This window comes from Dermochelys coriacea, chromosome 13 (genome assembly GCF_009764565.3).
Source record: "Dermochelys coriacea isolate rDerCor1 chromosome 13, rDerCor1.pri.v4, whole genome shotgun sequence".
Classification (NCBI taxonomy): Eukaryota; Metazoa; Chordata; order Testudines; family Dermochelyidae; genus Dermochelys; species Dermochelys coriacea.
The window spans coordinates 662,472-686,281 of NC_050080.1; the positions used below are offsets into that span (position 1 = coordinate 662,472).

Below are 23,810 nucleotides of genomic sequence, written 5' to 3' on the forward strand. Positions count from 1 at the left end.
TAGAAGCGCTAGTTTCCTGTCCCAGGGTGCCCCCAGGCTCTCTCTGAGGCAGCTGGGCTTAGAGGAGGCACCAGTAAAGGCAGAGAGCAGGGGGGCTCTCAGGCCTGCTCCCAGGGAATAGGGAACCGGGAAAGCAGCACCGCCAGGCCCCTGGGAGGGGGAGAACGGGGACCCGCTGGGAGCTGGAGCCCAGAGTCAGTGGAGGAACTGGGTGGGCTGCTGATTGACTGACGCTCGGACAGTCCCACGGCCTGAAAGAGCCTGTGGTGGCTTGTGAGCTGGGCAAAGCCTTGCCCTACCGCGCCCCATCTCACACTTCGCTTGGGGCCAGGTCAGAGCTCCTGCCATGGGCCTACGGGCAGGGTGAGCCACCGAGGGGTTTGGGGACCTCCCTGAGGCCCGAGAGCAGAGCTGGGACTAGCACCCAGGGCTCCCAGCCCGGCAGCCTGAGAACTCGGCTCTTCTCCAGCCCAGGCATCTGCTGTTTCCCAGCGCGACGGAGCTTAGGAGGCCGCCACGGGCTCCGTTCAGCCCTGTGGCAGCGGATGCCTGAGCCCAGGAGCAGCTCCCCACCCCCCATGCCCCAGTCGCCGCACTCACCCCCTGTATTCGATGTACTTGTAGATGAGGCCGGCGATGAGCATGGCCACGAGTGCGTAGTACCAGGAGCAGATGAACATCAGGGCCAGGCAGAGGCTCATGCCCAGAAAGGAGAGGGTCCTGGGGAGTGAAGGGAGCTCTCAGCCCAGCCCCACAGCACCAGCCTTCCAGCAGGCAGAGCCCTGCCCCGGCACCTCCCCAACCTGCGCCCCAACCCACCTCTGCAGTGCTCCACGGCCCCAGCAGCCCCCCGACACCAGCCCCAGCCTGCCAGGAGGGACCTTAGGGGAAGGGATGCTGCTCCGTCTGGGAGCCTGGCTGCCTGGGCAAAGCATAGGCCCCAGAGAAGTCAGAGCTGGCCCAGGTGAGACCGGCCTCAGGTAGTGTTGCTCCTCTTGGCCTCCGTCGGCGCACACATGGGGAAACTGAGGCTCCGAGAGGGCCAGGCCTGTTCCACATTGCCCAGTGGGCCAGTGGGAGCAGCATCCTGAACTCACAGCTCCCGCTCCCCTGCATGAAGCAGCAGAGCCCATCCCTGGCCCCAAGGCTGGCGCATGCCAGGGTGGCAGCAGCACCATCAGGAAGGGCAGGGCCCCAGGACAGGATCCTCCTGCAGGCCAGACCCACCAGTGGTAATACCGGAACCGGGGCCGCCAGTTGGGTGTCCTCAGCAGCGTCTGCACCGCGCACGCCAAGTTGACAAACATGTAGCACATCAGGAAGAACCTGCGGGAGAGAAATGGAGACAGTGCCTGAGCCACTCACCCCAGGGCCAGCTGCAGCCTGGCCCCAGGGATGGGTATGGGAAGGTACCATGCCCGTGCACTGGCTGTCCCAGAGGGCCCCCGGGGATCCCAGCTGCTGCCAGGCTCTCTGGAGGAAACAGCAGCTGGCAGAACGGTGCCGTGTGGCCCTGACGCTGGCCAAGAGACAGGGGCCGCATCCCACGTGGGACTGTCCTCTCCTGCCAGCTGGAGGCGCTCTTGCAGCGCAGGGGCGGGCACACCTCCCTGGCACCCCCAGAGGGAGTTCTCCTTCAGCCAGGGCCTGGGCAAGCCCAGGCGGTGCCATGCAGGCGCGGGTGTCACACAGCCATGCCGACGGCACTGGACGCAGGACGCAGATCATCTGGGCAGGGAGCCGCACTCTGGGCCCTGAGCTGCAGTGGGGGAGTGTCGTGGCTGGCCCAGTCTCGGGGTGGGGGTAGGGGGCACAGCCAGAGCGTGCTGCCTACATGGAGAGGATGGGGGCGACCTCGTCCAGGGAGGCGATGAGGATCCCGATCTCGCAGATTGCAGGCGGTGAGGAGCAGAGCCCAGGTGGGCTCCCCGTTGCTTTGCCGTGGCCGAAGACCTGGGCGGAGAGCGAGAGATGAGCGTTAGGGTGCCTGGGGGGACAGGGGGTGACACTTCCCACTGCCCATCTCACGCCACCGGGAGGCCCTGGCATGGGGCAGGCACCCCTCGCAGCTGGCACAGGGGGGCCCTGCAGGACGCATGTGTTCACAGGGACGTGGCTCTTTTTGGGCGCTGCGGGCCTGACGAGTTAGCGCGAGGCCCCGCAGGCACTGGCACAGGTGGGAGCTGACAGTGCAGGTCAGGGACAGACGAGTGAGGGGCCACGGGAGGAGATGGAGACAGGGCATGGACTGGGGGGGCCCAGTGGTCTGTAGGTGCCTTGGCTGCGTGTGGGGACCTGGGCAGTTGCCATGCAGGGGCCTTGGGGGGTAGCCATGGCAAGGTCTGACTAATGGCTGTGGAGCAGGCCCACCAGGCTGAAGTGCGGGTAGCCTGGGCCGGCTGCAGAAGGCCACGGCCTGCAGGGGATGGCATAGCCTGGCCAGCCCCGTTGCTGCCTTGGCCCAGCCATGCAAACTTCTCCCGGCCCTGGGCAACTCTGGCAACAGCCAGGCCCAGCACAGGTGGCAACCATCCACCACACACACACCCTGCCCCAGCTTCACCTGTGCCTGCCTGTAGGGCTGGGGGCTCACCCCATCCACTGTCCACCCCAGCACTCAGAGCCCTTCTCTGCTCCCTGCCCTGCCCCCTATAAACTCCCCCACCCCCAGCATTCGAACACCTGATCGTACTGAACAGAGCGCTGAGCAGCGCTTTGGTCACTGCCCATCCCCCATACATTGGGCCCCCCCCCACCCCGACATTTCCACTCCTAGCTACACCACTGGCTGTGCGGCTCAGGCACACAGGGGGTTGAGATGTCATGGGGGGGATGGGGCAGAGCCTGGGGGTCGGGGTGCCATGGGGGGGGGGCTGAGGCAGAGCCTTGGGGTTGGGGTGCCATGGAAGGATGGGCAGAGCCTGGGGTCGGGGTGCCATGGGAAGATGGGGGCTGAGGCAGAGCCTGGGGAGTTCGGGTGCCATGGGGGGGGGCAGAGCCTGGGGGTCAGGGTGCCATGGGGGGGATGGGGGCTGAGGCAGAGCCTGGGGGTCGGGGTACCATGGGGGGGATAGGGCAGAACCTGGGGTTGGGGTGTCATGGGGGATGGGGGCTGAGGCAGAGCCTTGGGGTTGGGTTGCCATGGGGAGGATGGGGCAGAGCCTGGGGGTCGGGGTGGTGCCATGGGAGGATGGGGGCTGAGGCAGAGCTGGGGGGTTGGGCTGCCATGGGGGGGATGGAGCAGAGCCTGAGGGTCAGGGTGCCATGGAGCAATGGGGGCTGGCACCGCACCTTCCCAGCACCACAACGGTTCCAATGCCCATGGATTGGCAGCTCTGCTGGGCTCCTGCTGGGACAGACCAGGCCCTATGGCCGATGCTGCTCTCCGATCCCCAGCAAAGCTGGTGGCCTGCAGCAGCCCAAAGGGCCCTGTTAATGGGGCGCAGGGGTGGAAGCAACCTGAGCGCACTGACAACGGCTGGACGCTCCCAGGGCAGCTCCCTGTCCAGCCACAGGAGCAAGGCCCCCAAGGAGGCACCGGGTGTCCCTGCCCCCTGGGCATCCTCCCCCGTGCAGCCCCATGCTGTCCCGCAGTGGGGGCTGTGTCTGAGAGGAGGGTCCCGGGGAGGCAGAGCAGTGTGTGCAGGGAGCTAGAGGACACGTCTGCATGCATTAGCAGGAGAAGGCTGGGTTCCTCCAGCGAATGCTCAGAATGTGGCTGGCAGGGCGAGGGAGCGAGTTTAAAATTAGCCTGTTCTTCCCTGGGGGGAGCTGTCGGTTTGGATTTGGAGAGATGAGGTTCTGGGAACACATCTTCAGCGAGCAGATGAAATATTAACTGGCACAATGGCAGCGCACTGGCACAGGCCGACCTCCCCCAGCACGCTCCTCTGCAAACCTGCCAGAGCTCTGCTGGCCTCCCATCCTAGGACTCCCGGCCAAACCCCGGGCAGCTCCCAGAGCCCGGGCCAGGAGCAGGCACAGGGAGCAAAGCGGAGCCAGCCGCGGTCTCGTCAGCCGCAGAGATCCATAGCTCTGGTTCTGCCAGGCAGGGAACCGTCAGGTGCCGTGGGCAGAGGCTGTGCCGGGGTGCGGCAGAGTGATCACCAACCCAGCACCTGCTCCCTTCTCTTTCCCCCGGCTCCCTCCCACCTCCCGCACATCCCACCCCAGCCCCCATTCCCCATTCCTGCCCCTCACTCACCCAGCAGCCTGAGGAAAGCTCTCTCCCCAAGCCTGGAGCAGCTGGTAGCCTGCTCCCCCCTTCTGGCTGTTCCAGCCCAGGCGCTTAGCTCCTTGCCCAAGTGGCTGGGGTCCCGCCCGGTGAGCTACCAGTGCTCCCCACACCAGCCCAGTGCGGGAGTGGCCATGCCATGTGGATGGGGAGTTGGTGTCTCTGCGAGCAGGGCTGGGTTGCCCCATCACCGATCTCCCTCCCAGGCTGTGAAGTCAAAGCCAATTCCAGCAAGATCCAAGCCAGGGCTGAATCCCAGCACCTCGTCCCCAGACGGACCTCCAAGCTCACCCAGGTCACAGCAATTGGGAGGCAGGAGCTGCCCTGCAAGTGGGCCCAATCCCCCGCTGCCAGGCAGCTCTCACACACAGGACAGGCCTGATGCACTAAAGTCTCATGCAAATGGGCCACGGTGCAAGCTGGGACACAGATGTGCTGCGCAGACGCTGCCAGACCATGGCGGTGGCTGCTCGGCTGGGCACACTGGACTGCCAGAGAGCCAGCCGGGGCCTCAGCCAGCAGGACTCACTCAGGGATCCAGCCTCGGAGCAGCACTTCCTTTGTCACAAATCAGGTCAGCAGCCCAGCCTCCCTGCAGAGACCCGGCACGGAGGCACATCTGAGCTCAGCCCCTCAAGAGGGATTCAGACAAGGTGAAGGTGACTTTGCTCCTGCAGGAGCCAAGCACCTGCCGGTTCCCTGTGCAGCTGATTTCCTGGGCTCCAGCCTACATTTCTGCACCCAACTTTCCAACAAGGCCCCAGTATGACAAAGTGGGAATTTTCTGTCATATTTTATGAACCCTATGAGTCCCTCAGTTTCCCCTCTGTTATTACCGGAGTCGGGGAAGGACTATTGCTCTCAGGGCAGGCTAAAAGACACAGGTTTGAATGATGTCTAGCTGTCTGAGCCTGAATGAGTCATTAAAAAGAACTGGCTGAGGCTGATCCCATATCAATGAAGAATCTGAGAAGACAATGGCAAACCCAATCACCAGGACACGCCACGTAGGGCCCTCAGCCCAGAGGGAGATGGGTTCCCACCTCTCAGCAGGGAAGCTGGGCAGACCCCAGCTCGAGAACACGGGCCGGGGATGAAGCGAGGAGGGGCTCAGCATCGGCTGCCGGAAGTAGTCGGGGCTCTCACCTGGGAAGTGACCCAGCAGCTCCGACAGATCCAGACCCTGAACACGGAGGTCCCTGCAGTTTGGATGGGCTTGGGGCTCACCAGAACAGTCTGGGCTTCCACCTCTCTCGCTCTGGGCCACCCTACGGCCTCCCTGGGCCGTGTCCAGGGGACGAACAAACCACCTTGTTGTGCCAGTGCCGTGCGAGTGTCACTGAAAGGCTGGGCGAGGTGCGGTCACCCCGGCAGGGCGGCACGAGCCTCTGCCAGGGGCTGGCTCAGTAGGACTGGCTGAGCGGAGCTGACGGTGCCAAGCAGGAGGGCTGGAGCCCTGCAGGTCCTGTCTCAGGAGCTGCATGGCCTGCCCTGTGCAGGAAGAGTGAAGACCCCAAGGAGCTGGGGGGCCTGGCACAGTGACGGCCTGTCCTAGAGACTGTTCCACAGCTGGGGGCATAGCACCAATCCTGGGCATCCGACACCCCGTCTCCATCCAGGCAGAGGGTGCCTCTGCTTGGAGGGACAAAGGGCCATCGGGACAGACCTGTAGACAGGGCAGGATGCCCTCTGGCAATGGGCATAGCAGTGGAGATTGTCACTGCTGGCATCCTGCAGCAGGTCAGCCCCAGGTGAGGAGGGCATGTGCCAGCCCCTATCCCGAGCTCCTTAGGGAGTGCACCGGAACAGAGCCAGCATTAGCCACAGTGCAGCAGGTCACTTACCCTCAGGAAGGGGACGATGCCATCCCGGGGAGATGGCCTGGAGAGGCGAGGGGCTCCTGTGAGGCTCTGCAGACCCGCCCCACATGTGGAGAAGAAGGATCCATGACAATCACCCATGGAGACGGCCAGCGAGGGTGCCAACCACAAGGTTCCCATTGACAGCCCTCGCCAAACCTGCAAGGCACCAAGCATTACTGGGGCAGGGCTGGCTGCCGTGCTCTGACCTCCAGCCCTAGGGCCACCCCACAGAAAGTAGTAGGGACAGTCCAGCGCAACCAACTGTAATTGGCTTGGCGAGTCAGTCACCTGAACCAGTCAAATAACGTCAACTGACCGGCCTGTTATTACCATGGTCGAATATCATAAAGTACTCCAGCAAGAATGCCCTGCTGCAGCCATGCCCTTCCTCTCGGCTTGCATCATGGTGCCATCCCTAGCAAGCCCCTTCAGTGTCCTGAGCACCCACCCTGCTCCTGGCTCCGCCGCCGTCAGGCGAAGTGGGAGCTCGCTGAGAGTTGAGCAGCTGCTTTGCCTGGGCCTTCCTGGAAAACACTGCACTGGGAATGTTCCTCTTTGTCTGTGGATCAGGCCCTCCCCCTCCAGGGGGTTTACAAAGCAAGTTAAAAGATATGGTCCCTGCCCCCATGGGCATAGTTGGGGGGATTGCCCCCCAAAAAAAACTGCAAGCCTCAGACAGGCGTGGAACTTGCCCCCAACATGCGGCCCCCCAAAATAGAGAACTTAAACTACACCCTTGCCTGCCCCCAGCGCAGATTACAGGGACGAGCCCAGGATACAACAATGGCCTCAGAAGGGAGTCTCAGCCATTAACCCTTCTCCCCAACCCAGCGGGAGAAGCTGCCTACTTTGCACAGCCATTGAGCAGTGCAAAGAGCTGCCCGGCTGCTTGCCTAGCACACCTGCGTGATGATTAGTCCTTACGTGTTTGGTTTGTTTCTGGTTAATTTCATTTTTCTTTTGTAACAAGTCAGTCCCAAGTAACATTCACTATTGACACATTCGCATTTCAAGGCTAAGCTCAGCTACTCAGAAAGGCAGCGCGGCGCCACCAAGGATCGGTTCTGGTTCTAGATCTTCAGTTCATTGCGTTTCGCACTTTTCTGATTTAAAATAACTCAGTTAAGTAACTTGGGTTTTGTTGAAGGTGAATGTTTCTAGGGGCTGCTCTACACTAGAAAATTCCATTGACCCTGCTCTGTCGCTCTGGGTGTGTCACGGAGTCCCCGGGCGATGCTCTGGAACTGCTCCCTATGAAGTCTCCTCTCGGGAGCAGCCTGCAGGGCAAGGAGCTCACACAATTTCCACCTTCCTGGGTCTGACCTCGGAGCATTCAGCATCCTCTGCCCCTCCGTGCGCTTCCCACAGCGAGTCTGCCCAGGTGGGGTCCTGGGGAAGCCAGAGGGTCCTGCCCCCCAACTCCGCAGTCAGACGGGACTCTCAGCCAGCCAGTAAAACAGAAGGTTTATTAGACGACAGGAACATGGTCTAACACAGAGCTTGTAGGTGCAGAGAACAGCTGGGTCCATTTTGGGGGGCAGTGAACCAGACAACAACGTCTGCACTTCACTCTATGTCCCCAGCCAGCCCCAAACTGAAACTCTCTCCAGCCCCCTCCTCCTCTGGGCTTTGTCCCTTTCCTGGGCCAAGAGGTCACCGGATTCCTTTGTTCTCCAACCCTTTAGCTCTCACCTTGCAGGGGGGAAGAGCCCAGGCCATCAGTTGCCAGGAAACAGGGTGTCGTCCGTTCTCTGTGTCCAGACCCCTGCACATACCTGCCTTCTAGGGCTCTGCAATGATCATACCCCCATTATCCCTCCACCTAGATACTTAAGAACTGCGTAGGGGAAATTGAGGCACCCCCACAATATTCAGAGAAAACATTAAGAACAGTCCCACTCCATCACATTTCTCCCCGCTTCGAGACCAAACTGAGCGGGGTCACTTTAGCCGGTGACCTGGGGAAGTTCGAAGCCACCAACATTTCCATGGATGCCCCAGCATCTCTCCCGTTCCTTGGTGGGAGTTACACCAGGCCCTTCCAGTTTCACACCCTCCCTTAGGTCGGGGGTGGTCGATAGCACTCGCATGCCGCATGTGGGAAGGTTTATGCAGCCCGTGCTCTTTTGCCACCCCAAAATCCCCGGGGGTCAAACTGAGATCAGGTCTTCTCCCAGCGCTCCAGTCTGGAGGGCTGCAATTCGGGCTCTCTTGGTTAAGCCCCCATCTTGACCTGGGCCACAGACTGTTCACTTACAGAACTAGCATGGAGACATCCCTTTCTCAACAACCTTGTCTCCCCAACAAGCTGGTCAAACACAGCCACTTGGTTATAGGACGGTTTAACTTTCTTAACAGCTTTCACTTCATCTGAGACCTTCTCAAAGCTATCCACACTGGATCCTTCAACAGGAAGTCAGTGGATCCATTCACAACAGAAAATTTCTGGCTGTTAGGACTGAAACTTTCTTGATTGAATCACTTTCACACCCTTCAGTTGCAGTAAACTGCTTGCAAAGACTCCATGAGGATTCCTTTCCCCAGGGGCTTTTCTATGCAACAATTCACCCTTCACAGAAATTCTGCCCTTACCCTCTTCACCTAGGGCTTGCTCTTGAGAAACACTTTCCTGAGCAACAACAAACTCTTTCAGGGTCTCACTTACATCCAGAATTACCTCTGGCCCATCAGGCGGATTCCTACACAATCCCCTTTCAGGCAAACTCACAGACTTCCTAGAGAAAAGGTTAGAAGCCTTCTCCTTCCCTTTGCCACACACAAGTTCAGGAATCTTTTCCTTCTTGCTACAGGTTTCCACACTCTCAGTCGGTAACACAATCAAATCACCTTTCTGCTCTCCTTGTGCCCTGGCTAGGATCTCACCCTGATTAGACAGAGTTGCTACAGCCTTTCCCAACAATACACTAGCAACAGGCAAAATACAAGCCCCAGAATTGTCTGGTCTCTGGGATTTTACATAGACACTAACTGGATGCGACCTAGTTACAGGGCCATCCTCCCGAGCAGACACAAACTTAGGACCATTCCCTTCCTGGGCTTTAGCTGAATCCAGAACCAACTCTGAGACAACTGCACTATCCTCCACCATCACAGGCTGAAAGGCCCCTTCTGTCTGCTCCACAGACACACGCACACTTTCTCCTTTCCCAGACACACAGCTTGGGATCTCATTCCCCTGGTCCCAGCACACAGGGCTGTTCACAGACAAGGGCTTGGAGATCAGGGTAGCTCCTCCATAGGCAAGTCAATACCCTGACAGACACAGGCACGTTTCCTTCCCTGTCACACTTCTCCACCCAGCTAACAGGTAAGGTCCAGGGACACTCGTCTTCCACTCTCCTTGCCCCACCCTGCTGACTAGACAAAGCCATCAGCTCACAAGGCTGCCTAGGCTCATCCAAACTTTCCTTACCAAGCACCTTGCCACTCCCAACAGATCCCCTGCCCTGCCTGTGTCTCCCCCTCTCAGCTGGGGTCTTAGCTCCCACTGTGCTCAGCGCTGCCCTTGCTGTCCCCGTGGGGGTAGGCAGCGAGCTCGCTGCTTTCCTCACTGCATCAGAGCCAGCGTGATGTGCAAGGGGGCAGGGAGCATCTCTCTGTCCCACCCAGACCCAGGGGCTGGTTACAGGCAGGCAGGTATCCTGAGCCTAGCAGCTCCTCCCTGCCGCCAGCCAGGTCAGCTGCATTTTCAGTGACCATTTCCCTCTCCACCGATTGGTTCCCTGGATTCAAATTCAAACCCTCAGCAGTTACAGGATCAGGGCCTGTATCCTGTCCCAAAGAGACACAGTCACCCCACAACAGGGTCTCATAGCTGATATCCTGGAGAACCCCAAAGATCAGCCAGCCCCACCCCTCCTGTGTCTGCACAGGGATCTGGACCATAGGCAGGGCGAGGGGCTTCATCCCTAGGATCCTCACCCAGCTCACACAGCCCCTCAACCTCTGAGGCTGCACCACCAGGGTCCTGACAACAGTTCTCTCTGTCCCAGGATCTCGCCACCCCAGAAATGTCTCCCCATTGACCATCACCTTCCGCTACCACTGGGGTCTGAGGGGCCTGAGCCCAGGAAACTCCACACAGACATATGGGTTGGGACCAGGAGTGGGAGCCTGTCCACCTCCCCACCCATCGGGCTGACAGTCTATGGCCTTGGGACTGTTCCACAGGGTCCCCCTGGTTCAAATCGCCAGCCTGCTCAAAGGCAGTGAGGTGGCATCCACATCCCCCCCCTCCTTAACCAGGGGCAGCAATTTAGTATCGAGGTTCCCTGTGGAACTGGCACCCCGGGGTCTATCCCCATTCACCCCTGGGAGGTCCCCTCTGCCTCTCCGCTCCACCATCGCCAGTTCATGCTGCTGCTGCTTCTGCAGCTCTTTCTCGGGCTCTCGCTGGTCCTCTTGCTCTCTCGGACTCAGCTCCAATCCCATCCGTCTCCGATCCCCCGATGGGGAACCCGATTGTGAAGACCCTCATCTGGTCGGGGACAGGAGTCTTGGGGATGCCTGGCTACCACTCCAGCTGCTCCCAGATCCTGCTATAGCCCCATGTGGGTCAGGAATCTGCTCCTTAGAGCGGTCATCCTCCTCCAGCTGCACGATGAACTGTGCTTTGGTGAACTTCCAATGCGCAACCCTCTCTTTTTGCACAGGGTTACAATGTCCTTCTTAAGGAGATGGTGACAGGCCATCACTCTGCTCTTCCCAAGTTGTGTGGACTCACAGGCCTGTGTGCTCTCAGCTCCCCACAGTTTCCAGGGGAACCCCTAGTGTGCCAGCCCTTTTCGAGGTCACCACCTCTTTGCCAGGGTCAAGCTGCAGACTCTTCCACCCCTGGGACTGCTCACCGCAGTCCCCAGGGGGACCCTATTACTGCACAGTCCTTCTTGCTGGTCACACACTCCCAGGGGTTAACCGCCCCCCGAACCGCCCCCCGAACCGCTCCTCTCTGAGCCTTCAGCACGCCTGATCCTCCTCAATCCCCCTTCATTTTACTTCTCCCCAGTCATTGCAGGAAGTGCCATCCATGGGGTGCAGTACATCCCACCTCTGCCACCAGTTGTCACGGAGTCCCCGGGTGATGCTCTGGAACTGCTCCCCACGAAGCCAGTCAAGACTCGGGGGAAGTCTCCTTTCTGTGAGCAGACTGTCTGCAGGACACACAGCTCACACAACTTCCACCTTCCTGTGGCTGACCTTGGAGCATACAGCATCCTCTGCCTTTCCGTGCACTTCCCACAGCGAGTCCACCCAGGCGGGGTCCTGGGGAACCCAGAGGGTCCTGCACCCCAACTCCGCAGTCAGACGGGACTCTCAGCCAGCCAGTAAAACACAAGGTTTATTAGACGACAGGAACATGGTCTAAACCAGAGCTTGTAGGTGCAGAGAACAGGACCCCTCAGCTGGGTCCATTTTGGGGGGCAGTGAGCCAGACAACCCTGTCTGCACTTCACTCCTCGTCCCCAGCCAGCCCCACACTGAGAACTCTCTCCAGCCCCTGCTTCCTCTGGGCTTTGTCCCTTTCCGGGTCAGGAGGGCACCTGATTCCTTTGTTCTCCAGCCCTTTAGCTCTCACCTTGCAGGGGGGAAGGGCCCAGGCCATCAGTTGCCAGGAAACAGGGTGTCGGCCATTCTCTGTGTCCAGACCCCGGCACACATCTGCCTTCTAGGGCTCTGCAATGATCATACACCCTTATCCCACCCCCTAGATACTTAAGAACTGCATAGGAGAAACTGAGGCACCCCCACAATATTCAGAGGAAACATTAAGAACAGTCCCACTTCGTCACAGGGTGTGAAAAACCCACACCCCGAAGCAGCGTAAAGTGACCTAACCGTGGTGCAGACAACGCCAGGTTACTGGGAGAATTCCTCCCTCAACCTAGCCACGGCCTCATGGGGCAGTGGATTCCCTGCCCCGTGGGAGACCCCTCCCCTCAATGTAGGTAGCTTCTGCACTACAGCAGCTCAGCTGTGCGGCTGGAGCATTTCACATGCGACAAGCCGTAAGGCTGAGCCAGGGGAGACCAGAAACCCTTTCTGTTACTGCTCTGTTATTAGAGCTTTTCCATAGTTCACCATTTTTGACATTATTTGACCAATACTGGAGTAATCAATTGACCAGTCATGTTTGGACGGGTTCATTGTCCTGCCCTGAGCTTTAACCCCAGCAGCCTTGGCCGGCTGGTCCCAGGGAGCCATGGAGTGAGTGGGTGGCAGGGAGAAGAGAGAGCAAAGGTGCAGTGATGGGGAGGGGGGCAGCAAACAATCTAGTAACAACCCCCAGCCCCAGAAGCCTCACAGCGCTGCAGATCTCAGGGAGCTCGGCCTCCTAGCCCCACCTCCTGGGAGGAAAACTGAGGCTGCAGCAGGGGATGGGAGGGCATGGCCCAAGGCCATTCCCCCTGGGGCCCAGCCTCCCCATAGGGCAGGGAGGGGCTCCGCTTTCTCTGACAGAGGGAAGCCAAGCCAGGCTGCGCATCATTTGGATCATGTCTATGGTGGTGACCCAGAAGCATCACCGCAGAGCACAAGAGACAGTGCTGCCCTAGATATGCAACTCCAGGCTGCGCGACAGCTCCCGGTGAACAGCCCCGGCAGCAGAAGGATTAGCGGGAGAAACCAGAGCAGAGACACAGCAGAATCAGCTGGGGGCAGGATACACGGGAGCCCCCACAATGCCTAGTTCCAGGTTTAGCCTCCCTAATGTCGCTCTGGGGGCATTGAGGCCACTGCCCAAGGGGGTGCAATGGCTCCCTTCATCCAAAGCCACTGCCACCCTCCCCCCAGCCATGACTCCCAGCCAGCCCCCCCGCTCCCCTCCATCCAAACCCACCACCCTCTCCCCCAGCCACCCTCGATCCAACGACCCCCCACAGCCACCCCCCACCTATCTGCTCCCCTCCACCCACCCCCACCCCACCACTCCCTACCCACCCTTCAATCCAAACTGTCCCCTCCATCCAACCACCACCCCAGCCACCCCCAACCTGTTCCCTCCACCTCCACCCCCTCCTTCCAAACCCACCCTCCTCCACTCAGCCACCCCCACCTACCCACCCCCTCCATCCAAACCCCCACCCCTCCCCCCAGCCATTCCCCTGCACAGCCCTGTTGCCCCTCAACACCCCACTGTAGGGAACGGCACTCACTTGTCACGGAGGACGACCCCCTCGATACAGGCACCGAAGAGAATCACGGAGCTGATATCTGCGGGTGGTGAAGGAAAGACCAAGCTGCAGCCCCCTGCCCCCCGCCACCCCCTGTTCCTGGGACCGCCAAGGAATAGGGGACCCAGGGCCACAGGGCTGAGAAGAGAGGGGCAGATGGCAAGTCCAGCCCCCCATGAAGGCAGAGCCTTTTCAAGGGCAGTGGAGTTCCCTGGGGCCCAGGGGAGCATGGCCAGTCTCCACGGCAGAGAACAGGAGTGTGGGGAAAGTGGAGGGGACACGGCCCCTGCTGTGCAAACCCCCCTCCAATGGGGCCTGCAGGACACGAGAACACCCAGCATCTGCTGCTCCAACCCGCACAGAGGCCACAAAGTGCCCAGTGCCCGGCACCCACCCTGGCCACTCCAACCCACACAGGGGCCACAAAGCGCCCAGTGCCCAGCACCTGCCCTCACCGCTCCAACCCAAACAGGGGCCACAAAGTGCTCAGTGCCCGACATCCGTCCTGGCCGCTCCAACCCCCACAGGGTCCATGGGGACACAAGAGTGCCCAGCACCCACCCTCGCCACTCCGACCCAAACAGAGTCCATGGGGCCACAAAGCGACAAGTGCCCGGCACCCACCCTCACTGCTCCAATGCGCAGAGGGGCCACAAAGTGCCCAGTGCCCAGCACCTGCCCTGGCCACTCCGACCTGCACAGGGGCTGGTTCAGAGGCAGACAAGACCCTGCCCCCACCTCCCTTTTCTTGCCCCAGACCCTCTGCCAAGGATACAGACAGCAGATGTTGTGGCGATGGCCAGGATGGTCCCTGTGGGGATGGATTTCTGAGCATCGCGCAGGTCTCCTGATCGGTTGGAGCCGGCCATTATACCTAAGGAAGACAAGGGAACGTGCTATGAGGCACCGTGCCATGGAGGGGCGCATGGGCAGCTCGGCCCAGCACTGGAGTGCAGAGCCCTGAGCAAGGCCACCGAGTGCAGCCCTGTTCCCCAGGGCGCTGGGCTCCAGCCCAGCTCAGAGAGCAGCAGCTGGCAGGGAAGGCCCAGAACATGGCACGTGGCATGGGGGGGCTGAGCAGGCCCTGCCACCGGGGGGCTGGCAGAGGGGAGCAGGCCTGGCTGCACAGGGGTTGCTGATCTCCCCTCTCCCCACCCCCCTTCCAGGTAGTTTCACACCCAACTCTCCATCCACAGAATCAGGCTCCAGATGTGCTGATGTGGTTTCTCTCCTCCACCCTTGATTAGCTTAATCTGCAAAGGCCAATTAGAGGTGAGCGAGCGAGGGGCTGTGAGGCAGCAATGCCATGGGCAATGAGGAGGAGGGCAGGGCTCGGCTCATCCCTGGTGGCTGTCAGCCAGGGCTGCCTGGATTCTCACTTCTGCAGGGAAGCGAGGGCCAGGCAGGGCTAGGAGTCCTTGTAGAGCCGATCATGGGCAAGTCCCGGGGGCCTACAGCTCAGCCAGGCAGAGAGGATGCCTCAGGAAAAGCTGCCACTTGTAGCACGGCCTGAATTATTCATTGGACACAAGTCCATGTAAAAATCATGAAAGGCTGGTGAGTGAGCAGCGTGCTGGGGGCGTGGGGCTTTCCTGCCTTGGGATTCCCCTGACATCCCACATCGGGGCCTGGCCCTGGGGGTTCAGTTCAGCCTTCCTGGTCCAAACTCCGCTGGCTCTGGAGTCCAGCTCATGGAGCATGGAGCAGCAGGGGAGCATGTGAGGGCCACGCTGCTCCCAGACACGGCCTCCTACCGCGGGCTGGCCTGGCGCTGTCTTTGCTCAGACCAGGCTGTTCCTGAGGGGCAGCTCAGGGGCTGCTTTGCTCAGTTATTTCCGCCCACTGTAAGGGAGCCAGAAATATCCGAGCACTGGTGACGTCAGTGCGGAGGTGAGACATGCTGCCAGCCTGCCTGTGGGGCTGCGGGCTGGGTGGGGGAGGAGGGGCTCTTTGATCCTCCCCTGCACCCCCCACGCAGTCATGCTCCGAGCTGGAAGCAGAAATCAGAGGGACAGCCACAGGGTGCAGCTGCTGACAGCAGAAATCAGAGAGGTGTGCAGCCAGCCAGACATGACAGCCCCTTGCGCGCGCATGCACATGTGCAGCCAGCTGGTGCGCACATATACAGGGGAGCACATGCACAGCTCACATATGTGCCGACACACACAGATGCATGCACACACAAGTGCACACGGCACACCCACGTGTGTTGGCACAGACAGATACATGCACACAGAGGTATGGCATGGCACACCCACACACCCCACACATGCGTCGGCACAGCAGATGCATGCATCCAAAGGTGCACATGGCACACCCACACATCAGCTGGCACAGACAGATGCACGCACCCAGAGGTGCACATGGCACACCCCACACCTACATGTGTGCCGGCCCGGTACTGACACATGCACACACAGAGGCGCGCACACCCACATGCAATTGGGCACATGCCCCAGCACCCAGCAGCTGCAGCTCCTACCTGTGACGGACGGGAAGTAGATGCCCACCAGCAAGGTGAAGTATGAGGTCATGTCGCTGAAGACGTAGGGCTGGTCCATGTCGACAATGGGGTCCACGAGCGACACCGAGGTCACCCCTTGCTTCTCCACAATCACCCCCTTGGTCAGGTAAGTGCTCCAGAGATTCTCTGCAAGGGGAGCCGGGCAGGGCTGGGTGTTCACACGGGAGAAGCCCCTGCTCCAAGGTGCTCCGCCATGCCAGCTCCTGCTGCAGACACAACGAAGCATCCCCACACACCCATCACACAGCCCGGAGAACCCTACCCTGCTCAGCGTCCCCCCCCAGTCCCTTTGCTCAGGAAGCAGGCATTGTCACACAGGCTCAACCCTGATGGCCATCAGACATGTTGGGGGGGGTCTGAGAACCCTGCAGTCGGCCCCCCATGATGGTCTCAGCCTGACCCCTGAGGGTGTGCCTACACTGCAGCTGGGAGCGAGGTCCCAGCCCGGGACCAGAGACTTGTGTTAACAGGGCTCACGCTAGTGCGCTATAAATGGTGCAGACGTTACGGTCAGCGAAGACTCACTGGAGCTAGGACCCAGAGAGTAGGTGGGCTTGGGCCCAGCTGCTTAGCCGGAGCTGCCACAGGTGCCACATCAGCCACATAGCTACTGTTAGCACAATACTGCAAGCCCTGCTAGCACAAGTCTATCTACCCAGCAGGGAGACTCACTCCCCACTGCCGTGTGGACACACCCTCATAATCAAAGGTCAGTTAACCACTGTGTGAACCACTTTGTCAGTATTAACTGTGATCACTCTGGACATTCATGATCTCCATATACACATACACTCCCTTTGGGATCTCTGTGACATCCTGTGGCAGTGAGTTCCACAGGCTAATTACACAATGCGTGAATAAGAATTTCCTTTATTAGTTTTAAATTTCCCATTTGTCAGTTTCACTGGCCACTCCCTGGGGCCTGTGCTGGGGGACAGGGAGAACTAACGCCCCATTTCTCACTGCTCTGCCACATCCAGGACTGGATAGACTGGTGTCCTGCCCCCTCTGCTCCCCCCCTCTTAAGGGTAACAATCCCATTCTCTGCCAGCTCTCCCCACAGCTCAGTTTTTCCAGCCTTGTTTGTTCTCTTCACCCTTCCCTGACCTCCCAGCTGCGTGCGACAGGGGCCCAGCGCCGCCCACAGGATCCGCACCATCGATTGATGCAAAGGCGCTAGAATGTTTCCCGTCTTATTCTCCACCCCGGTCATTGTGCAGCTGAACAGCTCAGCTCTTTCGCCCGCAGCTGTGCATTGAGCAGAGGTCTCCATTGCACTGTCTGCAGTGGCACCCAGCTCCTGTCCCTGGCAGTTAATCTAGACCCCTGGGAGGTGTGAAGAGATCAAATTCTCCCCTCCACCACATGTTCACCCGTCCTCCCTGCACCCAGCGCCCCTGATGTTACCCTGGAGACACCTCCCCTTGGGACTCCTCTCTTAGCAGGCCTGTTCAGCACAGCCCTGGGAATTCAGGGTACCCAGAGCCCGACACAAGGGGGCTTTGCCACCCCCTCCCCAGCTGCTGCCGGGGTCTCATTGCTCTGACAAGGGACCCAGGACAGGGCCACCAGCCGAGATCAGCCGCTCCAGCCTGTCACCGCCCACACAGCCGGTGGGGGGCTGGGACCATGCCCTGATGCAGGCATCGGCAATCCCCACACAGGAGAGCAGTCAATGGCAGTGGATCCCAAAGCCAAGAAGCTGGGGCTAAGTCTTGGAACATAAAACTCATGGCAAGAGAGACGCTCCACAGTCCCGCGGATATGCCAGCCCAAGACCACGAGCTACCACTCCAGAAGGACTGAGCACATTTAGTGGGTCAGCACCATGGTGCCCCCAAACCAGGCCGTCCACCCCCTGAGCCGCCTTGGCCAGGGGGAAGGCCCCACACAGCCCACATGCTGGCCCTTTGGAAGATGCTGCAGGGGCTGGCTGGGCGTCTCCCTGATGGATTCCCTATGGAGGGCTAGGGAGGGATCCCAAATCCAGAGCTTCAGGAGAGGCTGATCCAGCCCTAGCCTCCACTGGGGGTTCTCTCAGCCCCTCCTCCTGGTCGCTTGCCCTCTCTCACCCGCTGTCTCTGCTGCTTGTTCCAGGTCGCTACCCTTCATTGCTGGGAAGAGACTGCCAGCCCCACTGAGCTGTCATCCTTCAACACCCTGCACTGTGTCAGCCCCAACCAGGACTGCCCTCTCGGGGCGAGCCAGCCCTGCTCCCCAAACCTGGCCTCAGGACGGGACCCACTCGCTGCCTGCACTGCAGAGTCCCCAGTCCTGGCAGCCCCGCCACACCTCCTCCCTCCTGCAGCCAGCGGTCCCAACACTGACTGTCCATCTCCAGCTTGTCACAGGGCTGGGCCACTGGCCGTGGGCTCCCAGACTCCCCTGGACTGACCAGCCTTTGCCATCTGCTGCCCACTCACCGAGAACACCCCACCATGCAGGAATCTGGGTGTGCTGCCAGCCGTGACTCTTCTGTCCTACCCACTAGGCTGGGCCTCTCCCTGCCCCATTAATCTGAGCTGCGGACACGTCTCAAGTGCTTCCTGAACATCTAGTAAACGACGTCCATTGGATGCCCCTTATCTCTGTGGCAGCAATCGCCTGAGAGCGCTAAGCAGGGCAGTCACGCCTGGCCTCCCATGCCTGAATCAAAGCACCTTGTTTTCAATGCATCCTGCCCCTTGGCACCTCACTGGGCACTGCAGAGATTGCCGGGTTTCTGCAAGGGACAGATTTGCCAGAGGCTTTGCTACAAGTAGCAGACCCACACTGAGCAGGCTCAGAAGTGATTGTTCAAAGACTCCTATCTTTATTATTGTCCAGCTGCTTTGCCCCAGCCATGCTGGCGGGTGCAGAAGGGAGGCTGCTGTGCAAGCTGACAGCGGGAATAAAATCCTCCAACCTTTTACAATTCTAACATGGCTGCAGGGATTTTCCTCAGACTTCCGTGCCCAAATGGGGAAAGTCTCAATGTAACTCCTGAAAGCCAGGAGCCAGGGAAAGCAGTGAGCATCTGGAACCAGGCCGCATGGCCACAGCCTCCTCTAGTGTAGCACCCAAGCAAAGGATGACCCAGGAAAAGCAGATTGTAAACAGCTCCTGCCACAAACTTCACCAGAACTTCCTCTGTCTCTGGCCCCATTCCAGAGCCCTGGGTACAGAACAGCTTCTGCTTGCTAATCTACATATTAAAGCAGCAGATAAGTAACACCAAGGGGGTGATTACTTCTCTCTAAACCTCAGATCAATATCAGGCCTTCCCCAGCAAAGAGGAAACAATGAGCCAATTCATTCAGCTCCAGCCCTGGAAAGTCTGTGGGAAGCCGGTGCACAGTGTCTGGCTCGAAGGGCGAGCCCCGGAGCCACTGAATCTTGGTTCATCCCATCATGGCTATGGGAGATGCACCTTCCTATGACAGCTACAGCCCAGACAAGGTTCTTCCCCACCAGTGACAACATCTCCACTGAGAATGAGCAGGAAGAGACACAGTGGTGAGCAGGCCTGCATGTCAGCATTGCCCTACTTAGGGGGGCAGGTCCTGCTGCCCCACAGAGCCACCCTCCCAGCCCCACGGCTCCAAGGCAATTGAAAGGTGGGAGATGAGCTTTCCTCACCTTTCAGCTGCTGGCCGGGCTGGTTTCTAACATGCACAAACTTCTCATGATCTTCAGCACCTCTCCCGACCCATACACAGCTCTGCTGGTGCCCCTCAGGCCTGACCCACAGCCCCCAGCTGCTCCAGTTCTGGGCTTTTCCTTCCCAGAGGCTAAGCCAGGCTCTGGGGAGACCAAGCAATAGGTCACTTGGGAGCCAGAGGGGGGCCTGAACCAGCGTTAAGCCCAGGTCTGCACTGGTGCCAGCCTGGGTCTGCCCACTCTTCCTCCCCCGCTCGGCTGCTCATACCTTTGATGAGCCCACTGGCAGCACCCGGGATGCCCTGGATCTCGGTCACGTTGTTCCTCAGGAAGTACTCATCACAGGTGGCATTGAGGAATTTGGAGGTGCAGAACAGCTCCCACAGCTTGGAGCCCACCGTCTCATTCCCTTCCAGCACCAGTTTGGCACAGATGTCGAAGCCGTGGCGTGACAGTGTCCTGTTACCCAGCAAACAGATCCTGGGGGGAGAGGACGCAAGCAGAGAATGTACCAGAGTCACCTCCTGCCCTGCCAGCCCCAGCCCCCGGCGGCAGCCTGCGGGAGGCAAGAGGGTGCTGCACTGCTACTCACGGGAAGCTCGGGGGGTCGATGGCGGATTTGATGACCCCAGCATAGATGGCCAGGATGGAGAGGATGACGCAGCCCAGGAAAACCAAGGCAAACTTGTTGACATACTTGACCCCGACGAACACCACGGTGGCCATGCAGGTGAGCACACAGGTACCATAGACACGCATGTTGTTGAGCATGGCCGCGGCCTCCTCGCTGGCATCCTCTCCCTTAAAAATGGCCATGGCGGGGAAGATATAGGCCTGGGAGAGAGTCACAGCCAGCATCAGCATCTGGCCCAGCGCAGCCCCCACCCACCGGCTCCACTGCCCCACTTCTCCCCATTACAGGGTTATTACAGCTATGCCCAAGGACCGGCCAGGATCGGGGCCCCATTGTGCCAGGCTCAGCACCACAAACCTCACAAAACCCAAAATCACAAGATTTAAAAAAATTATGTTGTGTTTTGTGGTCCTGTCCCCCGTCCCCGTCCCCGTCCCCATCCCCGTCCCCGTCCCCAGTGTGTGCAGGTCTGTGAGACAAGCCGTGCTGCCCACATCCCCACACATATCAGCTCTGGGGATTTGGGGAGCTCTCACCCCATCTGCCTTTCACCTTCCTAGCCATTAACCCTGTCCCCCAGTCTTTCCACCATGCCTGTTCCCCCAGCCTCTCCTCTGCTCCTCCGGGGCTCTGCCCAATGGGGCCCCATCCAGGCCAAGTGCTGGGGGGGACAGAAGCGCCATCCTGCCCCCACTGCTGAGAGCAGGTGTGCCTAGAGCGCGTGGCTGGAGTGCCGAGCCAGAAGGCTGCTGGGTTACGGCCCCAAGGGACCTGCGGGAAGAGCCTCCCCCAGTGCCCGCTCAGAGAGGCCCCAGCCACGCTCACCAGAAGGATCTCGATGGTGCCCAGGATGTACATGGCTCCCGCGAAGGTGGTGCCCAGGTAGAAGCACAGCCCCACGGCCCCGCCGAACTCGGGCCCCAGAGAGCGCGAGATCATGTAGTAGGAGCCACCCGCTGGCAAAGAGAAGAGCAAAGGGGGTTGGGTCCTGCTGCAGGAGCCCAGCACACGCCTCCTTTCTCAGGAACAGATCCCTTTGCACCCTGCCGGTGTGTGTCTGCCAGGCGGCTCGGGGGCACCAGGGCCATGTCCCAGCTCCAGCTCTCCTTTCTCATGCCAGGGGAAGCCACTATGGGTCCAGCAGAGGCCACTCTTGCCAGGCAGAAGCAGGCGAGGGGGCAGGGCGAGCACAGGGCTTGAGCTGGGGGCGGGGGGGTAGGGCTGTCTCCCTCCCAGCAGCGGGAGGGAAGGGGTCCCCTGGAGACCCTGCCAGACCCTCACGCCTTGGCTCACATTGAGTGGTCTCTGGGCTGAGTGGGGGCACTGCCAGGCTGGGCTGTCCCACCTATGCGGAGCTGACAGGCAGCAGATCGCCTGCAATCCAGCAGCTGCGGGGGCAGCGGCTGGGCCGCGGACATGTGCTCTGCCAGCTGAGGCAGCCTCTGGGTCCCTGGGGAGCCGTGGCTGAAGGGCCTGCTGCAGCGGGTGAGAAATCCAGGAATGACACCGCTGGACACAGAGCTGTCAGCGCTCAGCCAGAGCCAGGCCACCCAGCCTGGCCCGGTGGGGACAGACCCAGCGGCTCTAGCAGCTCCAGGCAGGTGCAGCTATGCACCGAATGTGGTCCTGGGACACAGGGTAACCCCAACCCCAACCCCAGCATCATCCAGAGCTAATTCACTGAACAGCAACGTTCTTAACAAGCTGCTTTGCCCTGCCCCACTCAGCGCGCTGTGTGGCTGGGGAGCAGAGAGCAACCCAGGAAGACCTTGTGCCAGTCTCGGCCCATTGCTCCCCTACATCCCCATGGCCTGACCCCCAGCCACCCTCCCTGGGGTCTCAGCCCATTGCTCCCCTACATCCCCATGGCCTGACCCCCAGCCACCCTCCCTGGGGTCTCAGCCCATTGCTCCCCTACATCCCCATGGCCTGACCCCCAGCCACCCTCCCTGGGGTCTCAGCCCATTGCTCCCCTACATCCCCATGGCCTGACCCCAGCCACCCTCCCTGGGGTCTCAGCCCATTGCTCCCCTACATCCCCATGGCCTGACCCCCAGCCATCCTCCCTGGGGTCTCAGCCCATTGCTCCCCTACATCCCCATGGCCTGACCCCAAGCTACCCTCCCTGGGGTCTCAGCCCATTGCTCCCCTACATCCCCATGGCCTGACCCCCAGCCACCCTCCCTGGGGTCTCAGCCCATTGCTCCCCTACATCCCCATGGCCTGACCCCTAGCCACCCTCCCTGGGGTTTCAGCCCATTGCTCCCCTACATCCCCATGGCCTGACCCCCAGCCACCCTCCCTGGGGTCTCAGCCCATTGCTCCCCTACATCCCCATGGCCTGACCCCCAGCCACCCTCCCTGGGGTCTCAGCCCATTGCTCCCCTACATCCCCATGGCCTGACCCCCAGCCACCCTCCCTGGGGTCTCAGCCCATTGCTCCCCTACATCCCCATGGCCTGACCCCCAGCCACCCTTCCTGGGGTCTCAGCCCATTGCTCCCCATAAAGCCCAATGCCCCTACTCCCAGTTGCCCTCCCTGAGGTCTCCACAATCTCCCCAACAGTCTTTGCAGGCAGTTACCATGTGGCAGATTCAGCTCATTAGTCTTTTCTCCTCACTGATTGAGGAGACCCAAGTCTGGCTTGGGCCTGTGGGTCTCCTCACTCATCCTGCCCATGGTGGGTCATTTACATCTATGCCAAGCCAGTGTGAATGTGGCTGCCCAGGGCCATGCAGCTCCCCAGGGGACATTTCATGAGCTATTTTGTGTAACCATAAACTCCAGCTTCAGGAGAACTGGGGGTACATGCAGCCCTGGAGTGACACGCTGAGTTTAATCTCTGGGGCAGCGGAGGGCTGGCTTCCCCCACACTGGCTGTGCCCTGCTGGAGGCTCGCTGTGTTGGAGGGCTGCCTATGGTCCAGCTGGTTTTGTGCCTCCCTGCTGCCTCTGCCCATTAGTTCCGAGCGGGCAGGCAAGCTTGTGATGTGGGAGCTGGTCCTGAGACCCAGCACACTCGTCGCACACAGGGCCACTAAACAGCCGCATGAGGGGACCAGCTGTTAACCCCTGCTGAGCTAGGCTGGATTCATTCTGGAGCTCTGCCTGGGAAGGCACTGAAGAGTGACAGTGACTCCCTGAGCCAGCCACTCTCTGGCGCACTAACGGGACACAGGGCAAAGTTTGGATTTGGGAAGATCAGTTATTAAATCCAGTTCTGCCCTTTGGGGGCTCACCCAGCCGGGGTCTCCCTGCTTTGCTCCCCCACTGCCTCCATCTGCTTACAAACCCTCTAATGCTCCCCAACCTCTTCTTAAATGGACAGCTCCCATTAATTCAAGTGCAGCACTAAAAACACCGCAAACAATAAGCAACATCCAAATTCACCCCTCAATACAATGTGCTGCAGCATAAAATCATTCCCAGAACGATTCCCTGGCCCTCCCATTCCATGCCATACATCCCACCCACACGCCTCTCATCCCACCAGTTGACAGCACATTTGTAGGCTCACCCTTCCGATTTGCAGCACAGCCCGGCTCTAGATGGGAATGCTGTAACTCTGTACGCAAAGCAGCCCATCGGGGAGACACAACTCACACTGTGTCACCGGGTTACACAGCTATGTGGGAGCTGACACTAGAATGCTGGGTCTCCGGCTTCCAGGCTCTGGGAGCAGCGTGTTGGCTAGTAGTTAGAGACATCACAGCCCAGTGTAGCAGTG

At 60.1% G+C, this 23,810-nt stretch overlaps 1 protein-coding gene across 1 annotated transcript in view; it reads right to left on the reverse strand.

Annotated features, from left to right (window-relative positions):
* Positions 1-23,810, reverse strand: part of SLC12A5 (solute carrier family 12 member 5) — a 102,557-nt gene that overhangs the window by 21,803 nt on the left and 56,944 nt on the right. Inside the window, 13 exon segments of the mRNA XM_038369249.2 lie at positions 601-720; positions 1,228-1,326; positions 1,835-1,896; positions 1,898-1,935; positions 1,938-1,953; positions 6,079-6,182; positions 6,185-6,252; positions 13,269-13,326; positions 14,062-14,160; positions 15,769-15,936; positions 19,718-19,929; positions 20,042-20,283; positions 20,909-21,039. Coding sequence (XP_038225177.1) covers positions 601-720; positions 1,228-1,326; positions 1,835-1,896; positions 1,898-1,935; positions 1,938-1,953; positions 6,079-6,182; positions 6,185-6,252; positions 13,269-13,326; positions 14,062-14,160; positions 15,769-15,936; positions 19,718-19,929; positions 20,042-20,283; positions 20,909-21,039 — 1,417 coding nt within the window.